Below are 17,990 nucleotides of genomic sequence, written 5' to 3' on the forward strand. Positions count from 1 at the left end.
GGCACTCCAGTGATGTTGCAGCTCTGAAATATGGCCAAACTGGTGGCAAGTGGCATCTTGGCAGCTGCACGCTTGACTTTTCTCAGTTCATGGGCAGTTATTTTGCGCCTTGGTTTTTCCACACGCTTGTTGAGACCCTGTTGACTATTTTGAATGAAACGCTTGATTGTTCGATGATCACGCTTCAGAAGCTTTGCAATTTTGAGACTGCTGCATCCCTCTGCAAGATATCTCACTATTTTTGACTTTTCTGAGCCTGTCAAGTCCTTCTTTTGACCCATTTTGCCAAAGGAAAGGACGTTGCCTAATAATTATGCACATCTGATATAGGGTGTTGATGTCATTAGACCACACCCCTTCTCATTACAGAGATGCACATCACCTAATATGCTTAATTGGTAGTAGGCTTTCGAGCCTATACAGCTTGGAGTAAGACAACATGCATGAAGAGGATGATGTGGACAAAATACTCATTTGCCTGATAATTCTGCACTCCCTGTAGTCTTATAAGTGCAACTAATTTGAAGATAAGTTTTAGGACTTTAAAATGTGTTAGGCCAGTTCAAACATGTCTCTTCTTCCAGTGTCTAAGTGTGTCTGTATCACAGTGCAAAGTTGCAGCTAATATTTATCAGTGCAATGTAGTTTTAGTCATAAAGTGTATCTGGCAGTTCTTCTAGGCTTTTAATAGATGGGCAAGTCAGCCTTTTTATCTAGTTTCATTTCTGGTCTGAAAATATCACCCATTAGCACTTTTTCTCTTCCTCTTCGCAAACGCTTTTATAGCTGTATCATATATAAAAGCGAACTGTGGGCTGTGACAACAGGAGCTATCATTACTAGTCCTGTACTGGGCCTATAGAAGTCTCATTATCCACTGAGCATGTGTTGTGTGTTGGATCTGCGCTTCAGCAGACCCGCTAGTTCAGAGACTCATCACTCAAGAAGAAAGCAAAACAACGACGGAACCAGCGGAACACAATATGCTTACAACTGTTTAACCACATTTCCTGGTTATCCAAAGGTCATCTCCCCACACGCATATACGGCTTAACTCTAATGGTTCACCATGTGCAAGCATACGCGAGCCCCTAAATGCCAGGGGGTGGACATCCCTCAGAAGACGAGGAACCCAGACTCTCACATGGGATGTGCCTGCAGTTAAACAGCTGCAGCTAATTACCTCCCCCAGAATCATAGATGTGTAGGCGAGGAACAGACGAATATCTAATCATGCAGTTTAAGTCACGGTTTACATATTTAAGAACAACAATGACAAAATTTAACAATTTATTCTGACATTGTGGAATTTTGTAAATAAAGTATGCAACACGTGCAGGGGAGCCAACACACACTAAACATCACAGTTCACAGTCTCAGCTCCTCTTGATATTGGTTAAAGTTTAGACTTGAGGTCAGAATCACTCTTTATAGTGAGTTTGTCGTGTGTGTTGATGTTTCAGTTCACTCCACAGTTTCTCTTTTTCTGATCATAATCAGCATGTTGTGAAAAACCACACGTGTGCATATCGCACAAACATATTGCAGCTTCACAGCAGATGTGTGTCACTTCTTTTCAGACCTATCACTGGGAACCTATCATGTTCATCCACTGTAACCTGGCAACACTGATATTTGTGCTGACCCTTGATCGTCATGGTAAGTTACATTTTCTGCAGTTTTACTTTACTGAATATAATGATAATATAGCAAATTATGTGTGTATATTTCCAGTTTATACAATCCTTGGAGGCCATGAGGCTGTGCCACATAGCAGACCATACATGGTGTTTTTGCAGAGGCACATGTCAGATGGTCGAAAGAAATACTGTGCTGGATTCCTTCTGAATGAGGATTTTGTGATGACTGCTGCCACCTGCCAAGCCAAGTGAGTTTAAGTAACTTCATATTTTTCTATGATGTTTTTTTAGACTGATGCACTGAAAGTTTAAATACATGAATAAATAGTCTCTGTAGGTGCACGAGTTCTACATTCTCACAGAAACACTAATCATTGTATTCTTAGATGATTTTTTTGGCATAATTTTGTGTCATTTCAGGTCTTACACTGCCTTACTAGGAGTTCACAATGTGAATAGTAATAGCGAAATACAGCGCATATCTGCGGAACAACCATTTCCACATAAATACTTCAACACAACCTCTTTAAAAAATGATGTAATGCTTCTGAAGGTAAGAGTATACCTGCACAGAAAGTACAATATATCGAAAATAGTGAGTCCCACATTATTATTTTTAGATGCCCCCTTGAATTCGAGTTTGAAAAAAAAAGTTCAGTTTACATTTTTAATTTTATTTTATTTGTTTGTTTTTTCCTCCAGTTGAGCTCCAAGGCAAAGTTCAGTGAGAATGTGAAGCCTATTCCTCTGGCGAGTCATGATGATGGTACTTTGCCAAAATCATGTATACTCTCTGGCTGGGGACGAACAGACAAGAATAGTAAATATTTGTCTCCCACACTCATGGAAACTAGCATAACACTGATTGACAATAAGAACTGCACCATGGAAAACTTCTACTGCTCTCAGGGAGACACTGCTCCAAGCGAGGTACGTACATCTTTATAAAATAAAGTGAACTGACTTCGTTCAGTTAACTCACTTTTGAAGCATCACTGCTTCACATGCTGAATATTTACTTCCAGGGAGATTCTGGTGGTCCATTGGTCTGTGAAGATGGAAAGGCATACGGTGTGATATCCAGTGCAGTTACTCCACACTCAGGTGGCCCAGACATCATTAGATTCACTAAAATTCCTGAATCCACTGAAACACAGCATCATGTTTGTATTAGACCTGCTGATTAGTCAGTTAATGTGGAAGTTGCAGAAATGAGAACAATCTAAGAAGTACCACGTCTTAATGCAAAATTAAGAAAAAATCTATAATCTAAACTAAAACATTGATTCTCAGGTTTACTAACAATTAAATTAATAATCTCTTGTTCCATTACTTTCTACAGTTTTTGGATAGTTCTGGGGCTTTGTTTTTTAAATGTTACCTTTACAACTGATTTCATATCTGCAGACGTCTGAAATCTGAATTTTGTTCAGTAGATTTAATATTATATGTCATTATTGTTCTGTCTTCATATGTATTAAAGAGATTCTTCAATCTAATGAGAAAATAAGATCCTCTAATGTTGTTTTATCTCATATTGTCTAAAAATAAACCTTTATCTTAATTTTTTTATTCTTATTCAATGTATCATATTTGGCAGGTCAAGTGTACAGCACTTTGTCTTCAGCTGGGAGTTGTTCTGAAAGTGCGATATAAATAAATTCCTTGCTTCAGTCACGTACTTTGCACAATCTGACTCTGTCATTTCTGATCATCTCTGTTGCGACTCAGATTCACACACACACACACACACACACACACACACACACACACACACACACACACACACACACACAGAGCCCCCAAAAATTTATAATAATCCAAAAGTAATAAAAATCGATGAAAAAGTCCATACAGGTTATGGAAATTCTGTACAGGCTGACAATTATGACTCCAGATGGATTAATGAGCACTTCTTTTTGTGCAAAGGCCCTAACCAATTCTGGACATCCAAACTAGGTCCACAATTTGGTCATCCAACCATGAGCCGACATAGACGTCATCTTTATTTCATCGCCTATTAAACTTCTAGTGTTGACATCATTAGTGCCTCCATGAACGGGCTATTTACAGTCCAAATATGGTCATTGTTCACGTCTTTTCAGTGTCAAACTCCAACTCATTATAGATGTTGATTTAATACTGCTTCTAGAGGCTCTGTAGTCCCGTGTTTCCAGAGGGTGGAGGACAGAAACAGATATGTGTGAAGGTGTGCAGAGTGCTCAGCAGGCTAACACATAATAAATCAGGTTTGTTTATAAATATCTGTATTCATATATATCATATTGATAACAACAATGTTAATGTTAAAGGAAAATATTTAAATTAAGTGAATGTCTCTATTTAAAAAAAAACAAACAAATAAAAAACTCATGATGTGATGTTATAGTATATAATATATCAGAAATCTGTTCACTATTTTTATTACAAATTATATCAGTAAGGAAGCTGACTAAATATTAACTGATAATTTATGGCAAAGAGGTGGGATTAAATAAGTGTTTACTTCTTCCCACTCCCTTTCAACATGTAAATTAATCAGAACGGGGGTTTTTTGTTTTTTTTTGTGTGTAATTTATATAGTATTTTTTTCTCTCTTATTTTCTTTTCTAAATGTACTTGTATATTGTTCACATGTTGAAATAAATTACCAATCAATCAATCAATGTTTGTAAATAAACAAATGTATTAATCATGTACATTTCCTGCACCTATCATAGATGTCCACATGACGTCCAAAAATATTACTCAGTCCAAAGTTCAAGTTTTGAGACCAACAGACTCAAGACAGACATGATCTGCATGTCTACCCGACATCCAGTGTTTAGTGGGAATGTAATATTTTTACAAATATCTACAGAAAACCGGGTTTTCTGTAAAACTGCTGTGATAAACAGTGGATCAGTGTAACAAAGGCTTCCTGGTCTTACGCTCTTCAGTGCAGGGATGTTTGCAGAGGTGCTTCTTTGAAGCTGGCTCGAGTAAACTAGTGACATGCAAGAGAAGATAAGGAACCACAAAGAGAAATTATATCAGATGTCAGAGGTCGAGGGCTTATCGTAGTCAGCAGCAGCTGGGTGCACTCTCATCCAAAGGTTCCCATGCTCTCTTCATGGCAGTATAGCAAGTCAAAAGTGTATCTGCTAAAAATGCTAAGTCTCATTGTTCTTTCTGCATTGACATAAGCATTCTGAAATCAGCTGAGTTTGTTGATTTTAATAAAGATTTCAATATAATAACAACAAAATCATTAAAAGGCTTGTTCACTGTGTGACGTGGTTAACTGTCAATACGTTGGCTGAGTTGAGCACCATAAGTTATCTAAGTTATCTCTCTACACCACAGGAATGTTGAAGACATTGCTGTTTATTGCAGACACCGGGCGAGTTAACAAGTACAGACATTCTGCACGTAAGAAAAAGTACAGATAGTAATGTTAAAAAATACTACAGTAAAAGTAGAAGTACTTATTATACTTTATTCAAGTAAAAGGGAAAAAGTACAGGCATGGAGGTTCTCTCTTTTCTCTTTTCTGACCTCTGCAAACTGCATTGATCCTTGATCCCTTCTTTCTCCTTTGCCTACTGTCTGCATTACTGCACGCTCTCTTCTCTGTTGGCCGTCAGCGGTAATGCCGACTCTCTCTCTCCTGTATTTGTGATTCTCAGTCTTATTGCTGTCTCTGCCTTATTGAAGATTTAAAATTCAAGAGAGTTTAATTGTGATTTCTCAAGGTATCTACAGAAACACACAGGCTGGAACAAAATATTGCCGATTGATTATTGTGTTCTGTAGTGTAATAATCAGTAAAAAAAATAAAATAAAAATAAATAAAATAAGAAGAATACAATAATAAAAAACCTAAAATGAGTATAAATAACAATCAAACCGCAAATTGTCCGAGACACTCGGCAAACACAGGCGTAAACAATCACAGTCATTCAGCCAGCAGCAGTCCTCACAGTCACTGAGAGGGATTTACATCAGATCAGCTAATTGTTATTATTACATGTTCTGGCCTTCTGTGGGCTTGAAGCTTAATACAGGCTCTCATTTCTTTTCCTGACCTTTGTTTATAATCATCATCATCATCCTGTGTATTTAAGTCCTGAGTTTCCTCCTGTTCATCGTCTTTGTCACTTTTGATTTTCTGTTTGTCTGTTTCCAGTTCAGTTCGGTCCCGTCACGTGCATCAAGATCTTCCTGAATTTCTTTGTACTTGTTTATGAGGTGTGATTTACTCTCAATTTGTTTTTACATGTAAACTGTTTTTCTGGTCGCTATAGAGAAAGGTGCTCATGACAGCACACATTAGTTGGAATCCTGCAAGAGTCAAAATATTATCAAAATAAATTAAGGCTTGAATTTGTCAGATGGTGATGCTTTATTGAATCCTGGAGGTTAATGAGTTCCCAGGATCATATTTTTAGACATTTTTCATGAAAAATAGTAAGGTGATATTTACCTTCCTTAAGAATGTGGTTCAAAGCCACATCACTGAGCATGCGTATGCAAATGACACAAATATATAGGAAACATTTCAGGGTGAAAATGATCAGAGATTATTATTTCTCTTCAGTATCTCAGCTGAACTCTCGACTGTGATCGCACCATGATTATTTACTATAAACTGACATTATTGACACTGGTACTGAGCTTTCATCAACAAGGTAAAGATCTTTACATATTTTACGCACACATTTGTTTTTGTATGTATATACTTTATTTCACTTTTGTCTCAGGCCATGCGATCATTGGAGGTCACGAGGCTGTGCCTCACAGCAGACCTTACATGGTGCTTTTGCAGATGAACAGCGCTGCTGGTCATATAGGACACTGTGCTGGCTTCCTTCTCAATGAGGATTTTGTGATGACTGCTGCACACTGCCAAGCCGAGTGAGTTTAAGTAACTTCGTATTTTTCTATGATGTTTTTTTAGACTGATGCACTGAAAGTTTAAATACATGAATAAATAGTCTCTGTAGCTGCACGAGTTCTACATTCTCACAGAAACACTAATCATTGTATTCTTAGATGATTTTTTTCGCATAATTTTGTGTCATTTCAGGTCTTACACTGCCTTACTTGGAGTTCACAATGTGAATAGTAATAGCGAAATACAGCGCATATCTGCGGAACAACCATTTCCACATAAATACTTCAACCAAACCTCTTTAAAAAATGATGTAATGCTTCTGAAGGTAAGAGTATACCTGCACAGAAAGTACAATATATCGAAAATAGTGAGTCCCACATTATTATTTTTAGATGCCCCCCTTGAATTCGAGTTTGAAAAAAAAAGTTCAGTTTACATTTTTAATTTTATTTTATTTGTTTGTTTTTTCCTCCAGTTGAGCTCCAAGGCAAAGTTCAGTGAGAATGTGAAACCTATTCCTCTGGCGAGTCATGATGATGGTACTTTGCCAAAATCATGTATACTCTCTGGCTGGGGACGAACAGACAAGATTGGTAAATATTTGTCTCCCACACTTATGGAAACTAGCATAACACTGATTGACAATAAGAACTGCACCATGGAAAACTTCTACTGCTCTCAGGGAGACACTGGTCCAAGTGTGGTATGTACATCTTTATAAAATAAAGTGAACTGACTTCGTTCAGTTAACTCACTTTTGAAGCATCACTGCTTCACATGCTGAATATTTACTTCCAGGGAGATGCTGGTGGTCCATTGGTCTGTGAAGATGGAAAGGCATACGGTGTGATATCCAGTGCAGTTACTCCACACTCAGGTGGCCCAGACATCATTAGATTCACTAAAATTCCTGAATCCACTGAAACACAGCATCATGTTTGTATTAGACCTGCTGATTAGTCAGTTAATGTGGAAGTTGCAGAAATGAGAACAATCTAAGAAGTACCACGTCTTAATGTAAAATTAAGAAAAAATCTATAATCTAAAATAAAACATTGATTCTCAGGTTTACTAACAATTAAATTAATAATCTCTTGCTGCATTACTTTTTTGGATAGTTCTGGGGCTTTTAAATTTAAATGTTAGCTTTACAAATGATTTCATATCTGCAGACGTCTGAAATCTGAATTTTGTTCAGTGAATTTAATATTTTATGTCATTATTGTTCCGTCTTCATATGTATTAAAGAGATTCTTCAATCTAATGAGAAAATAAGATCCTCTAATGTTGTTTTATCTCATATTGTCTAAAAATAAACCTTTCGTACCTGTTTATACGTTTCTCTGTTCAGCATTAATTAGAATCATTTGTATAATGACTTCTTTGTGACTGTTTGTATTTACTTTTTCAATTTAAATTGAACAGAGTCTAAAGAATAATGGAAAATGTTCACTTTTTTATAGCACACCATTAAAAAAAAGACTCAGCAATAAGCCACGGATAACTTTGCATTCTTACATTTGTACTGCTTGTATTACTACAGTAATACTGAAGTATTTCTATTTTTATCTTAATTTTTTTATACTTATTCAATGTATCATTTTTGGCAGGTCAAGTGTACAGCACTTTGTCTTCAGCTGGGAGTTGCTCTGAAAGTGCGATATAAATAAATTCCTTGCTTCAGTCACGTACTTTGCACAATCTGACTCTGTCATTTCTGATCATCTCTGTTGCGACTCAGATTCACACACACACACGCACACACACACACACACACACACACACACACGGAGCCCCCCAAAATTTATAATAATCCAAAAGTAATAAAAATCGATGAAAGAGTCCATACAGGTTATGGAAATTCTGTACAGGCTGACAATTATGACTCCAGATGGACTAATGAGCACTTCTTTTTGTGCTCAGACAAAGGCCCTAACCAATTCTGGACATCCAACCATGAGCCGACATAGACGTCAATATGACATCTTTATTTCATCGCCTATTAAACTTCTAGTGTTGACATAATTAGGGCCTCCATGCACGGGCTATTTATAGTCCAAATATGGTCATTGTTCACGTCTTTTCAGAGTCAAACTCCAACTCATTATAGATGTTGATTTTATACTGCTTCTAGAGGCTCTGTAGTCCCGTGTTTCCAGAGGGTGGAGGACAGAAACAGATATGTGTGAAGGTGTGCAGAGTGCTCAGCAGGCTAACACATAATAAATCAGGTTTGTTTATAAATATCTGTATTCATATATATCATATTGATAACAACAATGTTAATATTTGTAAATAAACAAATGTATTAATCATGTACATTTCCTGCACCTGTCATAGATGTCCACATGACGTCCAAAAATATTACCCAGTCCAAATTTCAAGTTTCAAGACCAACAGACTCAAGACAGACATGATCTGCATGTCTACCCGATGTCCAGTGTTTAGAATCAGAATCAGAATCAGAATCAGAAAGGGTTTTATTGCCAAATGTTGAGCAGGTTTACAACATTAGGAAATTGCTGCGGTGCTTCAGTGCAAACATGCTGTCATAAATTGCGCTTAAATAGACATGAAAAAAATAAAAGTAAGAATAAGAATTAAAAGTGCTACGTAGAAAGATATATACATGAGTGCAGGTGGTGATCAGTGCCAACACATGGAATCATGCAGTGAACACAGCGTAGGGTCATGTGTTAGTGGTGGGAACAGTCGTACGTTTATTGTTCATGTGTCCAACAGCAGAGGGGAAGAAACTGTTCTTATGGCGAGAGGTTCTGATGCGAATGGACCGGAGCCTCCTGCCTGAGGGGAGCAGGTCAAACAGACTGTGTCCAGGGTGAGAAGGGTCAGCTGAAGGGTCATCAGGGTGTATACCTCACCCCTGACGTCGTTGCCCACCTCTCAATTTTAAATACACTTAGTCATTGAGGGCTAGCAGGAGGGACTATGCGCTTACCTGCTGCTCCTTGGCAGGTAGCTCCATGCCCTCCTGGGTTTTAATTGCACCTTAGAACACATATGCATCAACACTACAATGAGCGGGTGGAGGGAGGTTTGGAGTCTTCTCCCACCCCCATTCTCTGCGGCCTGCTGGAGCGGGAGGGCTAGTAGGAGGAGTTGGCCGTCCGACTGCGGTCTGGGGTGTGGGGCCTCCCTGCTGCTGCGGAGTCGGGGTGGTCTGCCTCTCCCCACCGCAGGGAAAAGGGTAACACCACCTGGGTCTGGGTGCAATTCCCCCCTCCAGGGGCAAGGGTACCTAGACCCGGTTTGTAGAGTACGCTTGGGGAGTGTGATTGTGTGTACAGCGTCTCTTTATGTCTGTCTCCACATTGGTTGAGTGTGGAGTGAGTGCATATGAGAGCATGAGGGTGGGAATGGATGTTTGTGTCTGTGTGTGCCTGTATGTCTGTGTCTATATGTCAGGTTGGGTATCAGACGCCACCTCTCTGGGGACACCTCAGGCCCTCCAAGGTATGGAGGCCTATCTCCACCCACCACCACTTCCCCTGCCGGTGGCGGACTCCCTCAGGTGTCGGTGTGTTGGTGGTTCTTTGTGTCTGGGGGTGGGCGTCCGGGTACACACCGGCTCACTCCTTGGCGGCCGCTTGTCGGGGCCTGGGGCCTGGGGCTCGCTCGGGCCCCTTTGGAGATGGGGTGCCCCCGGCCTCTCGGCCTGGGGCTCGGTCACTCAGGCACAGCTGGGGGCCGGCGGAGCTCACGGGCGCGTCACTGCAACTCCCCCTGGCTTCTGCTCCGCGGCTGCTGGGCGAGCCCTCATCTGGGACTCTCCTCAGCTCTTACTGGAACAGTGGCGCGGCTGCCCCTCTGTTGGTCTTCCATGGTCTCTTGTGTTCTGGGGGCCTCTGGATGTCTGGAGTTTTGATCTCCTCCATACCCGCTTCACACCCTGGAGGACGGGGCTGTGGCCCCCCCACACTCCCTAGCAGATCATTACATGGAGAAACCTTTGGAATGCAAGCATGCTGATCCACACAGGTATGCACACAGGTGTACACATGGGTATTCACAGACGTGGACTAAAGCTTTCTTGGCTGCTGCCTCAAAGCACACTGTGCGCTGTTTATCTTGCGTGCTGCACAATATCGTTTATTATTTAGTAACTATTGATATCTATGACTAGCTAGTTTATTGTGATGGTGCTTTGTTTTCTCTATTATTATGTTGCTCTTTGTTGTTTGCTGTCTCCTCTGTTTGTTTGTTTTTTTGTTTGTTTGTTTTTTTCTCCATACAGGTGACCCAGGAGTTTTTTTTTGTTTGTTTATTTCTTTTTTTTTTCTCTCTCTTCCCCCCCCTTCTCACCGTCTCTTCTCCCCTTTGGTTTTCTTTCTTTCTCTCCCCCTCTTTCTCTCATTCATTCCCCCTGTCCTATTTATTAAAAAAATAAATAAATAAAAAATTTAAAAAAATTAAAAAAAAAAAAAAAAAAAAAAAAAAACAAAGGATGAACTGAAGCTCTGCCATCACGTAATGTCGCATACTGCTGTTTCTGATGTCATTTAAGAAAAAAAAAAAAAAAAAAAAAAAAAAAAATTTTTTTAAAATTACATGTATTGTCTTTAAATTAACTTTGTGTGTGTTTCAGGTACTGCACGGCACTGAATGAACCAGCATTGCAGGCATGGGTCATTGTGAGCATCACAGGAAAGGTTGAAACCGCCCACTGCACCTGTGTGCCCGGAGTCGCGGATACCTGCAGCCATGTCACCCCTCTTCTGTTTAATGTAGAAGCAACAGTGTTGATCCGTGGCACAAGGACTGTTACAGATGAACCTGCATACGCATACTGAATCTCATAACATTTATCTTTTCACTTAAACAGTGGTTGTCCTGCAATAGTTGAACAAACAGTAACGGCATTTCTCTGCAACTTAAACCTCTATAAGACAAACACATTAGTGTCTTTATTGAAAAGAATTTTTACATTTAAATTTAAAATTAATTGACAAGACAAATATATTCAGAAATTTAAATCAATGTATAAAGGTATGGTTTTCATGCAGTCCAATGTAATAAATTCTCATGGTTATACAACATTTGGAAGCAGCTGCACAATTACATGACTGAGCTATAAATATGTGAAGGCGGTGGTAACACGTGTGTTACTTCTTCCCACTGCTTTTTGAACACTGGTTGTACTACAGGACAGTATTTTCCTTTTCGTATATATGCTCTATTTTGTATGTATGTACGTATATGCTTGAAATAAATGATCTATCAATCAATCGCCTCTGTTAATAAACATGGTGAGCTTCATGCAAGCACAGCTTAATGGATGGTGGCCAGAAACACTGAGACTGTGCAGTGAATTAAAACTTGATTGCATCTGCTTGTTCACGCCAGACTGAGACAAAGCAGGGAAAGAAAGACTGAAGTCAGGTTTGTGTTTTATATAGATTTTACAGACCAGCACAATAAAGAATGTATACAGCAGTTTGTATAAAAGGTAGGATCTCCTCTGGAGTGCAGTCACCCATCTGCACACAGACTATAATACCATCTCATGTGGAGGATAAATTTGGTCTGTTTATCTATTTTTGAAGAAAGATGTAGTAACTTACTAATAACTTGCGCTGTTGTAGGTTTCCACTTGCTTTTATATGTGATTTTATACATCAGCTTTTTTAATGATCTGTACATGGCAGGCCACGAATCAAAGCAAACAGGCTGTATCCCAATTCAGAGCCCTGAGTACTTCTCCCACACTGAAAACACTTGAATGATAAAATTATGGGAACATTACCTAATAAGATTGATTCAGGACAGACAGTTAGTTTAAACTTTTCTAGCAGTCCTTCACAAACAGGGAACAGTCTGTCTATTCTCTTCATCTGTCAGCTGCTGCGGGCTCTTCCTCCTCCTCTTCCTCACACACTGCTGAGTTTGTCCTGGTGGATCATCAGGGGTGCAAAGCCTCACAGATGATGTGCAGCAGTGGGTCCCTCAGTCTGTCCTCACTCGGGACACTTGCAGTTGTCACACATGGAAATCAAATGTGTGATAAGCTGCAGGATTCAAACACAAGTGTAACTTATAAATACATGTTCATACTTTTATTACACAATCAGAGAGAAAGAAACAGAGAGAGAGTGCAGGACAGACAGACAGGTGACAGTCTCAGGTGTGTACACTGCTACAAAACAGCACAAGAGAAGGAGGATTTAGTCAATACGCCGTCATTCAAACAAAGGTAAGTCAGCTTGAGTACTGCAAGTAAAATGCATTTAATTTCCCCCGTATTTTCAGATTAGTGCAAGCATCAATTCATTAATGAGGGGGAAATTACAGTGAGAACATGTGGAGGCTCTGTTAGATGGATAACATAGTGAGTTCAGTGCATTGATGTGACATTGTCCTGAAGCATTTAGTCATTCTCTATGGTTAAAGAAATTGCAATCATTAATTCATATTTATTATAAATAATCCTAATTATACATCTTGCTTCTGTGTTTATGTCCTGTGTCACTAAAATACATTCTTTTTTTGTTTTATACATTGATTAATGACCTGCAGAATCTCCTTATCATATTAAGTGATTCATATTTGTCACTTAAAGTCGAACTTTATGCTTTCTCCCTCTTGAAAGTGATTACATCCTTGCATTACATAATTTAGGTTCATTTTTTGCTGGCAGATTAAAAAAAACAAAAAAAAAACAGGCAGATTTAGAATATAACATGCAACATTCTATAGATGGATACTGTTAATAGGAAAATTGTACTTAGTAGTCAGTATAATCTTTTAATGATATAAGTTTGCATATGGTAGAATGCTGCATGTAATTATTTGTGTGTAGAAGTATATAGTTGGTGGCATATTGAAAGAATGTCTCATCCTAGGAGGTCTGTAACATTCTAGGGTGTTCACCCCCACATCCTAGGAGCATGGGAGAGGTCGTACCTTGTCTTATTGTTTTACGGTAGGATTAACGTAGTTATGTCAGTTTTAGTTTAAGTGCCTTTTGTTTAGATGAACTGCTGGACTTCGAGACCAGCAGGTTTAGGGAAGTCTTTATGGGGTCACACTCTGAACTCACACACACACACACACACACAAGCACCCACTGAAGTATAAATAAAAGACCGGGGCAGTTTCTCAGCGCGAGTCTCTCAGTCTGGAGGCTGCCCTTGCTAGCAAGAAGTTCTGTGTGTTTCTCTTCTCTGAGTCTTTACTGAAGAAGTGTTTTAGAATATATTTCTTAACAGATACATAAAAAGATTTTTTTTAAATTACATGTATTGTCTTTAAATTAACTTTGTGTGTGTTTCAGGTACTGCACGGCACTGAATGAACCAGCATTGCAGGCATGGGTCATTGTGAGCATCACAGGAAAGGTTGAAACCGCCCACTGCACCTGTGTGCCCGGAGTCGCGGATACCTGCAGCCATGTCACCCCTCTTCTGTTTAATGTAGAAGCAACAGTGTTGATCCGTGGCACAAAGACTGTTACAGGTGAACCTGCATACGCATACTGGGTTTTGCTGGGCAATATGACCATGATACAGTCAGAGGTTGGCCATAAGATAGACTTCTCTTCAGCTGCCCCGAAAAAGGCTCCCAATCAAAACACAAACAGACCATCTGTAGTGACAGGTAAAAGAAGCCATCCTCAGAAAAGAAAAATTCCACCTGCTACTGTGGAGGAGTCGTCTCAACGGATGAGAAAATATTTCTCCAAGCATAGTTCTGTTCTGAATAACCCATAATGTTTTATTTAGGGGGTCTACATTTGTGTCTGAAGCGCATTGCCATGTAAATAATTTGCATTTACTGTATATGTGCTTACTAAGTAACACTGTTCAAAAAGTTGAATAAAGAAACAAAATAATTTTTGCCTTTTAATTAAAACCACTTTGTAGAGTATCACATCAGTTACAATGTAGAATCAATGTATAGTTTACAAATGACAAAATGTTCACATAAAATCATGACAACATTTAAATAATATCACCCACTATTAGCGTTCTGTAATTTCCTGTCTCTTTTGAAAACTTATAAGTACATACACAGCACAAGACTTTTAAGAGTATTTAACAAGAGCATTTTCCCTGGTTTTACTACCACTCACTCATTCACCACAACGCAGAAACCTTCACTATCTTATCCAAAAGGGTCACCTCTTCACCCTCACATGGAAGAACTAATCTGATTGGCATAGTGGTATGCTATGTAGCGTGTAGTTTGAAGCAGGGATTTCATAGTGCCCAGTATGTAGCATTGGAACCCAGTCAGGATTTGTGCCATCCATTGCATAGGCTGGTTGGCCTGCAATAATGAAAAACAATTAGCAACTCTATAAATAGAACGTATATCTACAAAATCACTCATTAGGATGTTTGTTCTAATTTGCTATGACCTCAGAGTAGGGCTGTGCGATGTGACCAAAATCACATATCCCAATAAAAGCATCTATAGCCCCGATAACGATAGAAATCACAAAAATGTAACATTTTCTGTAAATTCTGTGAATCTCGGGCAGCTCGACTCAGCTGGGCATCGTGTACCTGGAGTTGAGTGTTTTAACCGATGCATGAAACGATACATAAGTTGTAACGGCCGCCGTTTTCTTCGTGAGTATTTATTCAACGGCGTGCTGCGGGGAAAGGCCTGTTCTAACGTTTGAGTCTAAGGTTTATTTTTAGCACCTGGCGGCTCTTTTTTGCTTCTCATCTATGGGCTCAAATTGTGGTCATAAATATTTTGTTATTTATTTGTGGGGCGGTCGTGGTTCAAGAGTTGGGAGTTCGCCTTGTAATCGGAAGGTTGCCGCTTCGAGTTTCACATGCACTTTTTGGCTAAGTCCACACACAAATCTTTTTTACAAGTACAACATATTTATGACCACAATTTGAGCCCATACTCATCCGTAAACACTCTTTCACGTCATTCAGTTTATTTTGAAAAGTCTCAACAGGATCTTGAGCTTTATTGTGAAAGGGAAATAAACAAGCGTACACGATGGTTTTACCGTCCTTGTTGCTAACGACAACACATAAAAACAGTCGCTACACACTCTCCAGTGACATCACACTCCAGAGCTGACGTCGGTGTCACGTGATACATTTTCAGCTTTGATCTGGTCCTACCAGCTCATAAATAGGGGCGGAGGCAAGGCAAGTTTATTTGTATCGCACAATTTGACACCGATGGTTTGCTTTGCAGAGACATTAGAAACAAAAGTTATTACAGACACTAGCAACGGGATCAGAGAACAGCACAGAAAAAAACTCAAATGGATTCCTTTAAAGGAGACAGTCCACAGGAAACCAGGCCCATAGAAATATCTGAAGAGGAGATGCAGACACTTCTCTTCAAATCCGTCTTTATGACCCGTACACGGGCAGAGAGACGAGAAATGGATGAAAAAAACTTTATCGTTCAGTTTGTTGTAAAGCTTTCAAACACCATTACAACAAAAACGAAATTAGTCATAAAACCCATCGACATGTTTTCACTCATCAAAACAGTCACAGAAAAAACTGCAGGAAAATTACCTGCAGAACTGCCAACATCTATAAACAGGGTGGTTAAGTCTGTTTTCCGTGGACTGCAGAAGATGTACAACTCCAAGGACTTGCTACGATTTTTCATTGTATTTCGTCAGTCAACATTTGAAGAAAATGTCTCAACAAGTTTTAATATCAGAGATCAATAAGGTAAAGGAGAAAAGGATAAAGGGTTCTGTTGTTTGGGAAAATCAGACCAGTCCTGCTGAAACGTCTGAAGAACAGATCCCCAGTCCAGGGCAAAGGACACAAGAAACTAAAGAAAGAAACTTTATAATTCAGTTTCTTGTTAGGCTGAACAACATGGTCGCCTTAAAGACAGGCACAGCAACAAAGCAGGTCAACATTTTTGCCATTTTAGAAAATGTAATTGAAATGGCTGTGGGTAAACTACCCGCACAACTTCCAAAATCTTTAGGCAAACTTGTTAGAGCCGTTTATAAGAGTCTAAAGAAGACATATAAGTCTAAACTGATGGTACAGACTGCCATGGAATTCAGACAGTTAAACTTTGAAGATAATGTAGCAAGAATGTTGATATCTGAAGTGAACAGGATGAAGGAGAAGAGGATTAAGATTTTTGTTGTTAAGGAGAAGAATAACAACAATTCATCTGAACAATCCTCTTCAAAGACCACTAGGAACTGTTGTTCTTTTGGGAAATTTTTGAAAACATTGTTTCCCTACAAAATCATAGTCGAAATCAGGCTATGATTTCGACTATGATATATACAATTCACAAGATTTCAACAATTTTAAAATCCTACAGTGTTGGTTCTGTCTCGCATCAGCCCCATCCAAACAGGTCGTGGCAGATGGCTGACCCTCTCTGAGCCTGGTTCTGCTGGAGGTTTCTTCCTGTTGAAAGGGAGTTTTTCCTCCCCACTGTTGCCAAGTGCTTGCTCGTGGGGGATTGTTTGGGTTGGAGCTTTAATTTTGTAAGGTTTTTACCTTACAATTTAAAACACCTCGATTCAGAACCTCTCACTGTTGTTGAAATTGTTTGGCCCTTTCTGTGAGGGCACTGCATGTTCTCAATCTCATTGAGAAATGCTAAATTTTGCACATGAATGCAGATTTATTCTAAATTGCAAAATGCATTTGCTAAAAATAAACAAACTAAACTAATGATGCATGGCTATGGTGTATTTTTATGAATCTCGTACTCAGGTAATAAATACTTTTGTCTTATTACTGAGCAATAATAAAGTTTAAAAAAAACCTCATGTCTTTTAATGAACCGCTTGTGTTTTAGTTTAGTTATAGTTATAGGTAGTGGCCGAAAGAGTTTTGGTCCCTCTTACTCCAATGTAAGCTTGTGGAAAAAGCCCAAGAAGTGTGTTCAAGCCTGTCTATTGAGCAGAGTTTAGGTTATGAAACTCTTAAGAAAACTGTGCTGCAGGCGTATGAACTTGTCCTTGAAGCATATCGGCAGAAATTTAGGAATCTTAATAAAACTTCTAACCAGACTTTTGTTGAGTTTGCGCGAGAAAAGAATGTGTTGTTTGAGAAATGGTGTTGTTCATGTAAAGTTAAAACCGTGGAAGAGTTAAACTCTTATTTTGCTGGAGGAGTTTAAAAAGTGTTTGCCGGAACGCATCGTGACTTATTTAAACGAACAAAAGTGTGTTCTGTGCACAGAATTCGTTTCAGGAAAATTTCTCTGAACGAAAAAAGTCACCACGAGCAGTGCCTAAAAATGTATCACCGTTCATTGCTAGATCAAACGGTCGAGAATGTTTTTATTGTCACGACTCAGGACATTTGATTGCTGCGTGTCCAGTATTAAAAAGAAAAGAAGCGAGGGGCACTAAATTCCCCGCAGGCGTGGGTTTGATTAAAACCGCTTGCTCGCCAAAGGTGCACACTGAGGCTGAACAAAACCCGAAAACTGACATTGATCCGCAGTTGTGTCATGCGGCTTTGTTTCGTTGACGGGTGAAGAAA

General features: G+C 39.2%; 2 protein-coding genes across 3 annotated transcripts in view; both read left to right on the forward strand.

Annotated features, from left to right (window-relative positions):
* Positions 1 to 435: 435 nt before the first annotated feature.
* On the forward strand, positions 436 to 3,165 carry LOC120738864 (granzyme G-like). Its single transcript, XM_040040399.1, has 5 exons — positions 436 to 1,659; positions 1,735 to 1,888; positions 2,061 to 2,193; positions 2,343 to 2,570; positions 2,666 to 3,165. Exons 1-5 carry the CDS (start codon positions 1,560 to 1,562, stop codon positions 2,825 to 2,827), a joined length of 777 nt encoding a protein of 258 aa, XP_039896333.1. The 5' UTR covers positions 436 to 1,559; the 3' UTR covers positions 2,828 to 3,165.
* A 2,971-nt stretch (positions 3,166 to 6,136) lies between these two features.
* LOC120738863 (mast cell protease 1A-like) overlaps positions 6,137 to 17,990 on the forward strand; it is a 35,008-nt gene continuing 23,154 nt past the window's right edge. The window contains exons 1-2 of one of the 2 annotated variants that reach the window (XM_040040398.1): positions 6,137 to 6,310; positions 6,383 to 6,536. In XM_040040398.1, the coding sequence (XP_039896332.1) occupies positions 6,253 to 6,310; positions 6,383 to 6,536 (212 nt within the window). In that variant the 5' untranslated portion in view covers positions 6,137 to 6,252. Of the gene's footprint in view, positions 6,537 to 17,990 lie in introns of both variants that reach the window. The other variant, XM_040040396.1, reaches the window with a different exon arrangement.

Source organism: Simochromis diagramma, unplaced genomic scaffold (genome assembly GCF_900408965.1).
Source record: "Simochromis diagramma unplaced genomic scaffold, fSimDia1.1 OVJJ01000026.1, whole genome shotgun sequence".
Lineage (NCBI taxonomy): Eukaryota > Metazoa > Chordata > Actinopteri > Cichliformes > Cichlidae > Simochromis > Simochromis diagramma.

Coding starts and splice junctions, on each gene's coding strand:
- LOC120738864 (XM_040040399.1), top strand. CDS start 1,560: ATGTGTGTCACTTCTTTTCAGACCTATCACTGGGAACCTATCATGTTC. Junction 1,660..1,734: donor GCTGACCCTTGATCGTCATG/GTAAGTTACATT, acceptor GTATATTTCCAG/TTTATACAATCCTTGGAGGC. Junction 1,889..2,060: donor GCTGCCACCTGCCAAGCCAA/GTGAGTTTAAGT, acceptor GTGTCATTTCAG/GTCTTACACTGCCTTACTAG.